General features: G+C 34.4%; 1 protein-coding gene, 1 long non-coding RNA gene and 1 pseudogene across 2 annotated transcripts; 2 read left to right on the top strand and 1 right to left on the bottom strand.

The window, feature by feature from the left end:
- Nucleotides 1-562: 562 nt before the first annotated feature.
- Nucleotides 563-1959, top strand: LOC108489686 (DNA-binding protein S1FA-like; annotated as a pseudogene).
- A 319-nt stretch (nucleotides 1960-2278) lies between these two features.
- On the bottom strand, nucleotides 2279-4274 carry LOC108489685 (cell number regulator 8-like). Its single transcript, XM_017794384.2, has 3 exons — nucleotides 3868-4274; nucleotides 3087-3289; nucleotides 2279-2772 (listed from the first exon to the last, which is right to left on the bottom strand). Exons 1-3 carry the CDS (start codon nucleotides 4145-4147, stop codon nucleotides 2533-2535), a joined length of 723 nt encoding a protein of 240 aa, XP_017649873.1. The 5' UTR covers nucleotides 4148-4274; the 3' UTR covers nucleotides 2279-2532.
- A 4009-nt stretch (nucleotides 4275-8283) lies between these two features.
- Nucleotides 8284-10380, top strand: LOC128291715 (uncharacterized). The gene is made up of 2 exons (XR_008281534.1): nucleotides 8284-8403; nucleotides 10232-10380. It is a non-coding gene; the product is annotated as an uncharacterized LOC128291715 (long non-coding RNA).
- The last annotated feature ends 2379 nt before the right edge of the window (nucleotides 10381-12759 follow it).

Here is a 12759-nt window from a genome sequence, read left to right on the forward strand (position 1 = left end):
AATACTAACTAGTACTATTGTCTTTTTTCAAGTCCCTGTCTGATGAGATATGTACATTCTTTCTGTTAGAGGCAATTATGTTTTTTTTTTTAAATCACCTTACAATAAATAAAAAATTAAACATTTTTATTTTACTGACATGACATACACATAAATTATTAAGTGGACGACACATTAGCATTTAATTAAATTTTAAATTTTAAAATATTTATTTAAAAAGTGTAAAAATATAATTTTTAAAATTTAAAAAAATCAATTGAATGCGTAGGTGGCATATGCCACATTAGCATAATGCACAAACATCAACTTTTTCATAATTTTGGGTTGTCAAGTTTTAAGAGCTAAAAATACGAAAAAATAGAAATTTAAAATAATTTTTTATAAAATAAGATCATTATGGCTTAAAATAACGATGAGATATTTTGATGTAAAAGCAATAATTTATATATTACTAGAATAATTGAAACAGTAAGATGAACTTAATTAAATAAAATAATTATAAAATAATTTTGTAAATGTGTGGGTTTAGAAAATTATTATGTTTGATTAAATAAACATCCTTTTATTTGTAATAGGTACTCTGCCATGATAAATAATCCTAAAAACAATAAAAGTAAAAGTAACCCTCCAAGTCCCATAAAACTCACTGGATTTTACCCAATTCACTGGGCAATGTTTCTATCTCTCCTTTAAACGAGTTCGCACTTGGACTTGGCAGTAATGTCAGACGAGTTCGAGTTCGCCGATAAGGTCCATCTCTCCTTTGATCGCTTGGTTTTTCTCCCCTTAAATTTCAATGGCTTTTCACTGAGATCCGTGCTAAATCAGTTCAAATTTAGAGATCTGGTTTTGTTTCCTTTGCTTATTACTTGTTACAGTTCCGATCTAGTGCAGTGGTGCTTTTTCAAATTAATTCCAATTTTTTTAGACTTTTTCTTGCTCTTTCTCATGCTTAATTAAGATACTGTTACTTGTTTATTTTTGCATGCAAACTTATCAAACTATCCTCTTTTTTTTTTCTTCTTCTTCTCGATATTTTGATTGAAATAAAGCTGCAGCATCATTGAAACTATTAACACCATCTTTATGTGGGATTTGATCAGTCAATTTGGTTGGGTTCTTTTTGTTCATCCATACCTCTCCATAATTCTGACTGAAAAAACATAAAGGAACAGTGAAAGATGAAAGCTTTAGTTGACTGCCTGAAAAATCTTCACTCAGTTTGCGATACATCCTATAATTTCGTCAACAATCTACTTAAAACACAGACATAGGTATATGAGTCATCAGTATCCATGGATAAATTTCTGGGGTCTCAATGTAAACCTTGTGTGATCTCTTAAAATCTTGATGATAGATGTATATGTTTTGCAGAAATGTTTGTATGCACGTATACTTTATAGAATCTTTCATGTAGCAAGGATCTTTTGTAGTAGGGCTAAGTTTTCCTATTTGCTCTCTATGGCCTTTTGAAAAGATTAACAGGCTGAAGACAAGTATTGAGCAGCTAGTTGTGTTTAGTATAAAATTACATGCGTGATGATTTTAGTTTCTGCTAATGCAATAGGGAAACAAGATTATTTATGAAACTGAGGGCAAAGGATTCAATCCTGGCTTGATAGTTCTGCTGGTTGTTGGGGGGCTACTGCTGACATTTCTTGTTGGGAACTATGTACTTTACTCGTATGCACAGAAGACTCTTCCACCTAGAAAAAGAAGCCAATATCAAAGAAGAAGATGAAGAAAGAGAGGCTGAAGCAAGGAGTTTCTGCACCAGGAGAATGAGGATTTCGAGGCCTCGTTTCCTCTGATCTGTATATCAAAATGGTTTGTTTACAATTTTCTTCCTGTTTTGTTTCCAGAGAGTTGTCTTGGTTGAACAAACATCTTAATCTCATATTTGGTAGACTAGGAAGTAAAATACTGATCTGTTTCATTAATTGCAGTTTATTTGTCTCATTTCTATTGCCCTCTTTATTTCCTTTTCATTTTCCATGTGAACTAATCGTAGGAACAAATCACCCCAAACAATGCCTACTTGTGTGTTCTTATACAGAAAGGACTCTCTTCCTATACATGTTCGAACTAAGATATAATCCTTTTATATATATATACGAGAAACCTGAAAACAATATATTAAGTATACTTGCATTAGATGAGTAACATGGATTCTATCAGTTAAATTCAACCCTATGAATCCAACATGAGTTCATTCAAGAACTAGGAGAAGTGAAAAAGAGAGAAAAAAAGTATTAACTGTGAATTGTGAAAGCACCAATTTCCTTTTAAGAAAAATGAGATAGAAAAGAAGTGTAATATTTACTATATTATACACAAAATACGTAAAAACCATATGTCCGTCAATATGTTATTGTGCTTGACCACAACTAGCGATCATACTTCAGTGGGTACTTAAGAATTTGAACAACGTAGATAACCTTCAACACTATTTTATCGCATGACATCACGCTGACAAAAACATGGACAAGGCGGCAACAAGCTATTCGAATTCAGCACGTGACCAGCATGAACTCAGTCACCACGGCCCATGGTCTGCTCGCCAGGAGGGATCATGACCAGCACAGGCTGAGCATTGAACCCTGGGTGAGGCAACCTTCGACGAAGCTCACGGCCTTCCTGGCAAAGAGCACATGCATGGCAGAAAACATGTGTTGCAAAGTCACAGGTGGACTCGCACTGTTCACGTTGCACTTCATCTTCCAAACAGCTTCTACAGTATCCACCTGACCTGTTAAGTGCCTCACAGGTACCCTGTTTTTTGCAAAGAAAATCACAACAAATAAATCTTTGCAATTGAAAGCTCTTCCATAGTTGATTCTATGCATAACAAAAACACAAATTAACTCTAGAGATCAACAAACTCAGCAGTCCATTGTAGGTCAACAATGCGTATGAAAATGAGGATAAAATAGAACATTGGACTTCCCCAGCAAAAACATCACAGAATGTCAGAAACTTCTGAAAACCACATCAAACAAGGGTATACGAAAAACTGAAACCCAAAGTTATCCATAATATATGCTTAATGAGCTGGTTAAAAAATGGTCTCAATAAGATTCACTTGCCTCCAGATTAAACTTGCGCCGAATTGCAGTTCGGGTAGAGTATGAAAACCATGGAGCAAGACAATTCCAGCCAAAAAAGGAATTTCCAATCAGGTAAAGACCAGAATAAGGCAAGCAATGATTTGCAAAGGTCCCAGGTGCAGATCCAAGTCTTTCAACATTGCTTCCATACAGCACACAAGGGGCCACGCTTCCTAGTAGACCTGACCAAAATATCATAATTTCAAATCAAGAACATTTTATTCTACATTCTTTTAGAAACAAATGACCAAGAAAATGTGCTAACTTTCAAGCTTCGTACATGTTATTCGAATTACATGAAATTTTTTGTGTGATACAAATATTATGGTGTTTGAAGAATCATATGATCATATTTATGTACCTAAAAAGATATATATGTCAGACTTGAATATTAAAAAACAGTAGTCAGATTAACAAATCTTATGAGATTGTATAAAAAGATAACATTAACCAGAAATTAATTGATCATGGATTTAAAAACAATGAACAACATTACAATTCCTACCCATTCTTTTAATCGTTGCAACCCAATTCGTGCATAATCATAAATGACCTATTGATTTTCCTTTTCTTTTCTTCTTTTTCCCCTCTCATTCCAAAGGTGGATTTTTTCAGGAAAAAAAAAAAAAAAGACAAAGAAAGCAGAATTAAAGATTTAAGTTAAGCCTAGCAATTATGATTTGGCTTCTAAATGCAGGAAAATTCCAAATTGAACAGATCGAATTAGGAATTTCTCAAATAAAACTATATAAAAACTTACAAACTTCAACGTCACTGCTGCAAAACTCATCGTTACGACCAAGACAAGCGAGGAGGGAGGAATCCCACTGAGACCGGCCCATTGGTTCTCCAACGACACTCCCGTGGACCAAGGGCAGACCATCTGCGGTCCAACCAAACCCAGCTCCGGTCCTAGCTTCCGGCGAAGCTGCCACGTCGGTTGAGTTGTTAACATTTAGATTCTTCTTCTCATCTTCTTCAACACCAACATGTTTGCTCAAAAGAGGGCTCGATTCCTCTAGATTGTTGTTGTTGGCCATTTCTTTTGGATTCCAAGAAATGGATCTAAAACTTGTTAGGGAAAACGTAAGAAAAAAGGTTTTGGTCTTTGTTATAAGGACCAATGGGCGTGAAGTTAGTTGTAGTCCCTGGATTATGTTAAAATTCCAGATTTAGTCATTCATTTTTAATTGGTCTCTATTTTTATAAAATCCAAACTCATAGCCAATTAAAGTAATAATTTGAAAAGCCAAAAGCATTGGGTGAATGTAAAAATTTAGTATTAGTTTTACATTACATTGTCCTTAATTTTATGATCCAATTTTAGTAATAATAATTTGCATACACTATAATTATCATTAATTTTAACCTACTATGTGTAATCATTAAAAACTTGGGTTCATTCAACTTCAAATTTTGAAATCCCCTTCCGCCTCTCCTACTAAAATAAAACTAGTATAATATAAAGTCGAAAGAATCAAATTAAAACCAAAAGAATAAATTTCAAATTTTGACCTAGAATATGGACTAAAACCAAAATTAGACCATTAGTTTGTGTTTTTTACATTAATTTCATTATAGTTTTTTTTTATTATCATTTCTGTCATTTTTTATACAATACCTAGTATTATTTATAGTCCCCCCAACCCTGACGATGCCAATTAAACTAAAGGTGAGTGGTGCGTTTATCTATAGTTATTGTAAAAACAACGGTAATTATAAAATTAAATATTGTAACAATACTATAGTATTGGACAAAAATTAAATTAAACGCAACACACCGTACTGTCCCACCTATCCAAACTCGACTATTAATTTATTTTTACTTTGATATCTTTAGTTTACCCGTAAGTAATTGTAACGTCCTAAGGCAAAATATGGGCCAAGAATGGGCCCAGCAAGTCTCCACCTCCTCACCCTAATTACACGATATAACTTATTTGTCGGTAAACCTGTTTAACGATTGGTCCATATATTATTCATCCAACTTTCAATAATTTTCGTTTCTAGAATTGCAATATAACGAATACAATAATTTTTTTGATTTTGAATTTTTATCTCATACGTTAAATTTGAATTTTTTAAATCTACTAATTTTGAATTCTTCAAATTCACACTTGGAGTTTTCACAAGTAATTGGAGTTGACAAATTTGCACAAACTCCATCGAAACTTAATCGACTAATTATGGATGATTTTAACAATGTTATTACACACAGAATAATCGTACTTTTTTGAGTCGAACTTGAATTATGAAACGAACATAAATGAAAATTAAAAAGAAAATTAACATAAATATTTATATGGAAAAACTCCTCCAAATAGGATAAAAAATTATGAGCAGAGAAAACTTCACTAAAACGGTAAAAAGCTGAAAATTGGAGTACAAGATGAAGAAACAAATAAACTCGAACCAGAAATACAAAGTTTTCTTGAAATTCCCACAAACACTTTTAATTTTGTTGCTGTTATTCTTAACTATTTAGGGTTGCTAAGAGGCCTATTTATAGGCTGAATTTTGTGTACAAATATGACTAAAATATCCCTAGAATAATCAGAGTTTAATTGGGAAAAAATAACCAAGTTTAACTGGAAGAAGAAACCCGGTTGAATAGGGAACACGTCGCCTTGTCGCAACGTGGCATGTTGCTTCGTCGGGATGTCCTTCATCATGTCATCGAGACGCGGCAAATCTTCTCATCGTGACGTCGATTTCATGTCGTCAGCTCTTCCCCATCCTAATGTCAACCTTGTTTCATCCGAAACATAAACGTTCATACAAAATCGAGCCATAAAATTTCATCCAAATTATTCATTAACATGCATATTGTCCCCTTATACGGGCCTACGAGGCCCAAAACTTACATTGGATGTGGCTCGAGGCTAAACCAAGAACTTTCGAAACTTTTACAACACTTAGAAAAATTTTCTTGATTTGGAGGGTCACACGCCTGTGTGGGTAAACTGTGTGGTCACACACACGCCCATGTAGCTTAGGACACGCCCGTGTTACTCTTTATTTATGACATCATCAACATAATAGGGTCACACGGCCAAGTCACACGCCCGTGTGCTAGGCCGTGTGGTGAATTTAATTTTCATGAATTTTCATGAATAAGGTGCAGACTTCACATGGCCAGGGTATACACCCATGTCCCAACGCCGTGTCCCTTACACGGTCGAGACACACTGTAACACCCCTAACCCGTATCCGTCATCAGAATAGGGTTACGAGGCATTATTAGATTTATACACTAACATTTATACAAAACCGAGTTATAAATATGCATTTCAAATAAATTCTTTTCAAATATTAAACTTAAAGTCCCTAATATGGGCCTACAGGGCCCAATACATGCTTTGGAAATGGTTCGGGACTAAACCGACAACTTGGAAAATTTTTCCTTGAAGATAGGGGCACACGCCCGTGTGGAATTCTGACTTGCTATTTCTTAAGTATCAAAGGGGCACACGGCCTAGGCACACGCCCATGCGGCTAGGTCGTGTGGTACACTGATTTTTCACCATTTTAAGCCATTTTTACACGATTTTGACACACGACCATGCTTGAAACCCGTGTCATTCATACGAACTAGACACACGACCGTGTCTTCTGCCCGTGTACTATCCTGACTTCATATTTAAAGATGCAGGGGACACACGGCCATTTCACACGCCCGTGGGCTGTCTGTGTGTCACACACGGTTTAGACACACGTCCGTGTGCCTTACTCGCATGGATGAAATAAGGCCATTTCTTAGCCCTATTTCTCACCCAAGCTTAACCATTTTCCTGCATGAAAACTTATAAATATATACCATCCATTTCAACCAATTTCCATCATTCAATCTAACATTTCCAACCTTTAAACATACTTTAAATCTTACCTTTACATTGGTTTGTAAATCAAGTTTTATGACAGGTGATTTGTATCTTGTTGAACATGAACATACCACATTACAACAAAATACATATTACTAGCCATTCCAATGGCTAAGTTGTAAACAAATATATTACATCATCATTTGGCCTCATTAGCCTATACATGCCATTATATCAAAATGAGTTTATCGTTTATACAAATATTAAGAAGTTGATAGTGTGATGATACTCCGACCCGATCCAACCTTTACGAGGTTCGAGCACTATAAAACAGGGAAAAATAAACCTAGTAAGCATTATATGCTTAGTAAGTTCATATAACCAAACTACACTTGCCACTCATATATAACAAGTAAATCACACATAAAGCAATTTATCCATCAATTTAGCAAACTAGCAAATATGACCTATACACAATCATTCAACCAAAATTGGTTAGTACAAAAATATTATTATGCATAGATGAGCTCATCATGACATTTCTTCTTATTTCACTTGTTAATACGTTTCCATTGAATTTTTGAATTTTTGATGGACTTTTCTTTTTTTCATTGTATATTCGAGGTGCACATTCCTTTTTCAAGTGGTACACACGAAGTGTACATACCCTTTTCAATTTGTACACTCAAAATGCACATAACTTTTTCAAGTGTACACATATAGTGTACCTTTCCTTTTCAAGTGGTATATACAAAGTATACCTTTCCTTTTCATATGGCATACAAAAAGTATACCTTTCCTTTTCAAGTGTATACACAAAGTGTACATAACCTTTTCAAGTTGTACCATTTGAATACATAAATCATTTTCAAGTATCACCCTTTCGGGTTACATTCCTTTTCATAATGAGATCAAAAGATTATCCCTTTCGGAACAACCTGTAACGCCCCGATTTTCGGTAATTCTGTGAATGTTGGCAAAATTTCATGCTTTGATTTTTGTCATTTGTGAGTGAAATTATGAAATAGAACCTATGTGAAAATGTTTAAAAATGCTATAGGCTAATTTGTAATGGCCAAATAAATAGTAGTGCAAAATAGGAGGATTTGCATGTCAAACCTCCCATTTTACAAGAAGTGGCCGGTCATCATGTTGTTGTAGACAATATGTGCACTTGATATCCATAGTTTATGGCACAAATTGATAAAAATTGATAATGGGTTAGGTAAATATTCCATGATAATGGGTTAGGTAAATGTTCCATGATAATGGGTTAGGTAAATGTTCCATGATGGGCATTTCATGTCTTTTGTATTAAAGAATTAAATGGATAAAATATGAAATTTTATTAAAATAAAAAGGGGTGAAAAGAACAAAGTTTTGTCCATCTTTGTTCATCATAGCCTAAAGTTAGAGAAGAGAAAGGAGAGGAGAAAGCTCTTGAATGTTCGGTCACTTGGGGAAGAAAATTGAAGGTAAGTTCATGGTAGTTTGCTTCTATCTTGATGTTCATGAGTTCTTCTTGATTCTACCTTAACTCTTGAAGCATATTTTGGTTTTTAGTTGTGTTGTGAGCATTTAGTCATGAATTAAAATGAAGGAAATGGTTGTTGTTTCATGTTCTTTTGATGAAAAATGAAAGATAGGTGAAGTTGAGCCAAACAAATGAGCATGCATGTGCCTTAGATGCTAAAGAGAAAAATTGGCTAACATGTTGTGCTTTAAAATGATGAAATGGAGATTATACTTAAGTAAAATCATAGATATGTGATGATTGATTGGTGATATACATGTTTAAATAACATGCATGCAAGGTATGTGTGAAAGAGTGATTTGGTAATAAATCTGCTTGGGACAGCAGCAGTAACGTGACTTTGGAAAATCACCATAAATTGTGGGAGATGAATTAGAAGCTGAATAAATTATGTAATTAAAGCTTATTGAGTCTAGTTTCAAATGAAATAAACAAGAACATATTTTGAATTCTTTACAATGAGAAATTTGATTCGTAATAAAGAGTGGTCAGATTAGTCAAACAGTGAAACATGGGAAATTTTGAGAAAAATCTGGTATTGATTGGCTAAACCAAAAATTTTGAAAATTTTATGGATAGAAGATATATGAGTCTATTTTCAGGGAAAATTAATGGCACTTGATTTGGAGTTTCGTAGCTCCAGTTATAAATGATTTAGTGACTGTTGCTCAGGAAGACAGCTTGCAGTGAAATTATGATTATGTGGTGAACACTGACAAAAATTTGTTAATGAGTTGCTTATTGATTTCTTATAAGCTTACTCTGATCTGTAGGTGTGGTTGGCCGAATATTGTAAGGGGTTAATACGTAGTTCGTATTTGAATAGTTAGATTAACGTGTTAGTAATCCAATTGTAGGCGGTTCGTGTGTGGATCTTGTCAGCATATCGTCGCAAACAAGTGTGTAACTAACACCCTCTTATAGACTAGATCGGCACAAGCCGAAAAGCCGGTATTTTGAGATCTTGCGAGTGTGTGAATGCTCATGAGATTAATAGTTTGATGTATATGGTAAATTAAAGTGATAAGACTGCAGAGTGCGCGGTTCGTGCATTTCGATATTTTTGGGCTTAATGGGCCAAAACGGATAATGGGCCAACGGCCCAAATTGGTAAGAAAAAGCGGTAAGTGTTTCGATCGACGTAAATGGCTATGTTATGTATGAAAACCTTAAGAATAGTTAAATTACTTGAATACCCCTATGTATGCAAAATTACCATTATACCCCTAGGGTTACTTTTGTGAAAAGCATGACGATCGATTACGTATGATGTATGCCATGATTATATATCATTGCATGGGGACTTGGGTTATACTATGGAGGAAGCGCCCGGTGGCTATGCCACAATTATTTGATTTGGTGGCTCGCCACATATATCGCTCTGGTGGCTATGCCACAATTATCTCGATCTGGTGGCTCGCCACATATATCTGCTCGGTGGCTCTGCTACAATATTCAGATCTGGTGACTTCGTCACAATATCCGGCACCTCGCATTGCGATTTACGTGGTGTGTAGTGGTTGGGTGGGTCGAGTAGTCTCCCACATGGTGTAAGGCTGGTGCGGGGTGTTATGGATGAATCTGGGTTGGGTTTCGCATAAACATGTAATATCATTACGCTCGTTATGGGCCTATGGGCTTTATTCGAATTCATTCTAGGCTAAGGCCAACTTATTCTATTTTCGTGGTTTGAGTGATATAGGCTATGGTTGGGTTAATTTACACACTGAGTTTCCGCAAACTCACCACTTTTATTTTCATCCACGCAGGTAATCCCCAACCATAGTGGGCTTGGAGCTGTGAGGGAATTCGGAGTGGCCACCCGTTCTGAAATTTTGATTTTCTTCTGGTGAACTGGACATCCTTTTATTTACGCTTGAAGTTTTGGGTTTTTAAATGTAATAAGGCCGCTTAATTATTTTTGATGGTTTTAATATGTATTACTAGGATAGGTATTACTTATTTTAACTATTGAAATTGGATAGCTTTAGGGCACGTTTTCAAAAACAACAATTGATTTCAAAATAACACGACAACAAGCAAAGCTTCCGCAATGAAAGTATTTTCCAAAATTAATCACTTTTCCTAAAAATGACTTAATCAAATCGGTTTCCTAGAAATATCTATGATGTTAAGGTGTGGCAATGGCGGTATGCATGTCTAGGATTGGATCCAAAGGGAGCTTGGTACTTAAGCAGTCCGATGGACTCACCACCCCTTTTTCGGTTTCCTACCTGGTGCACAGCTTCCATTCACTTTAACCTATAATGAAATTATCTTTTAAAACACTAAGTAAGTTTTTTCTGGATCAACAGTATAAAATGTTTTGAACGCTTCGATGTGGCATGTCGGATCCGGTCATAACGTCTGGGCCGGGTTTGGGGTGCTACACAATCTTTACTGCAACATATGCAGGATCTCATATACACAGTAATCACCTGTCCAATCAGAAATCAATATTCAAACGGATTCATGTAATATTTCATCATTTACATGTAAATCACAAATCAAGATTGATTTATTACATGTACATACCAATTAAAAATCATAATGCACAATATTCAACAATCAATTCAACATATTTACATGCTTAATTTAGTTATACGAACTTACCTCGACAATTGATTGTATCTACGAATCTGAAACTTTTTCTTTCCCTCGATCTTTTTCTTTGTTCGACACTTTCGGATCTATATAAATAAATTTGATCATCAATTCTATAATTTTTACATTCAATCAAGCCCACTTCACATTTTAGGAAAAAGTACCATTTTGCCCCTAAACTTTTGATTAATTCTAATTTTGTCCCTAGGCTCGAAAATTGAAATTCATGCAATTTACTCCTTATTCCAAGCTTATTCAAAATTTCAATATAACTTTTACAGCACATGCATTTCATAATTTTCAGAATTTTTCCAAGAATTTCTTGCAATTTAGTCCCTACACTTGTTTTTACTAAAAATCACCTTGTAAAAGTGATTTATCTATCAATAATCTTTCATTTCCTATAAAAAAACTTTCAATTTACAGCATATTCATCCATGGGTAATTTTCTAAACTTTGATTTTCTTTCAATTTAATCACCTAAATAAAGAAATTAAGCTGTCTTGATCTCAAAAATATAAAAATCACTAATAACGGGACATAGAACTTACCAAATCAAGCTTGAGAAATTTTATTTCTCTCTCCTAGGGTTTCCATGTATTTTATGAAGAAGAATATGATATAAAATGGATTTAATTCTATTTAATCATTTATCATACTTTGTTTAATTCAATTTCCAATTTAGTCCTTAACCTTTTTCAATTTTTCCATGGATGACTCATTAAAAATATCTACATATTTTTCATCAATGGTCTAATTGCCATATAAAGACTTCTCATTTTTAATTCTATAGCTATTTAATCCTTATAACTACTAGAATTCAACTTTGACATTTTATTCAATTTAGTCCTTTTTGCAATTAGACACATAATTGATAAAATTTTTCAATAAAAATTTTCATGCAATATTCCTATCATAATACCTATCATTTTATGAAATTTAAATAATTTCATTTTTTGGACTCGGATTTGTGGTCCCGAAACCACTATTCCAATTTCACTGAAATTGGGCTGTTACACACATGGCCATGTCTCGTGCCCTTGTGTTTACTACTGGGCATTATGTTTCTTAAAACTAAGATGCAGGAGACACACGGGCATATTACACGCCCATGGGGTAGACTGTGTCTCACACAAGGCCAAAACACATGCCTGTGTGTCTACCCATTTGGACAACTTTGAGGCTATTTTCTAGGCCAATTGCCACCCTTATTCGCACCAACACATACAAGACTTCAAAGGCACTTAACATGGCATAATTAAGTACTTAAACATCATCAAATAAGCCATGTTCCTGGCAACACTATATCAACTTATACGTGCTCAAGTTACCATACCTTATTAATCCAAGCTTACCATATCACATGTAATATGTAACCTCAATTTACTCCATTTTTACACATTCATATCTTAGTTGTCATCATGCCATATACTTATAGTTCCATCATGAAACATCCATGATCATATCCACAATTCAACCATGCAAAAAAAATTTAACCACATCATGTATTACTTTGGCATATGCATGCGTATATGAATAGGCTTACAACCTAATAATCAATATAGGCCATATCTCATGGTCAAATACAAAATGAATCATCAAATCATTATAAGCCAACACATTTGACCAAATTAATATGACACGTAAACATAAAGACCAAGTCCCCTATACATGCCATATTTAAAGTATCAAA

This window comes from Gossypium arboreum, chromosome 4 (genome assembly GCF_025698485.1).
Source record: "Gossypium arboreum isolate Shixiya-1 chromosome 4, ASM2569848v2, whole genome shotgun sequence".
Taxonomy (NCBI): domain Eukaryota; kingdom Viridiplantae; phylum Streptophyta; class Magnoliopsida; order Malvales; family Malvaceae; genus Gossypium; species Gossypium arboreum.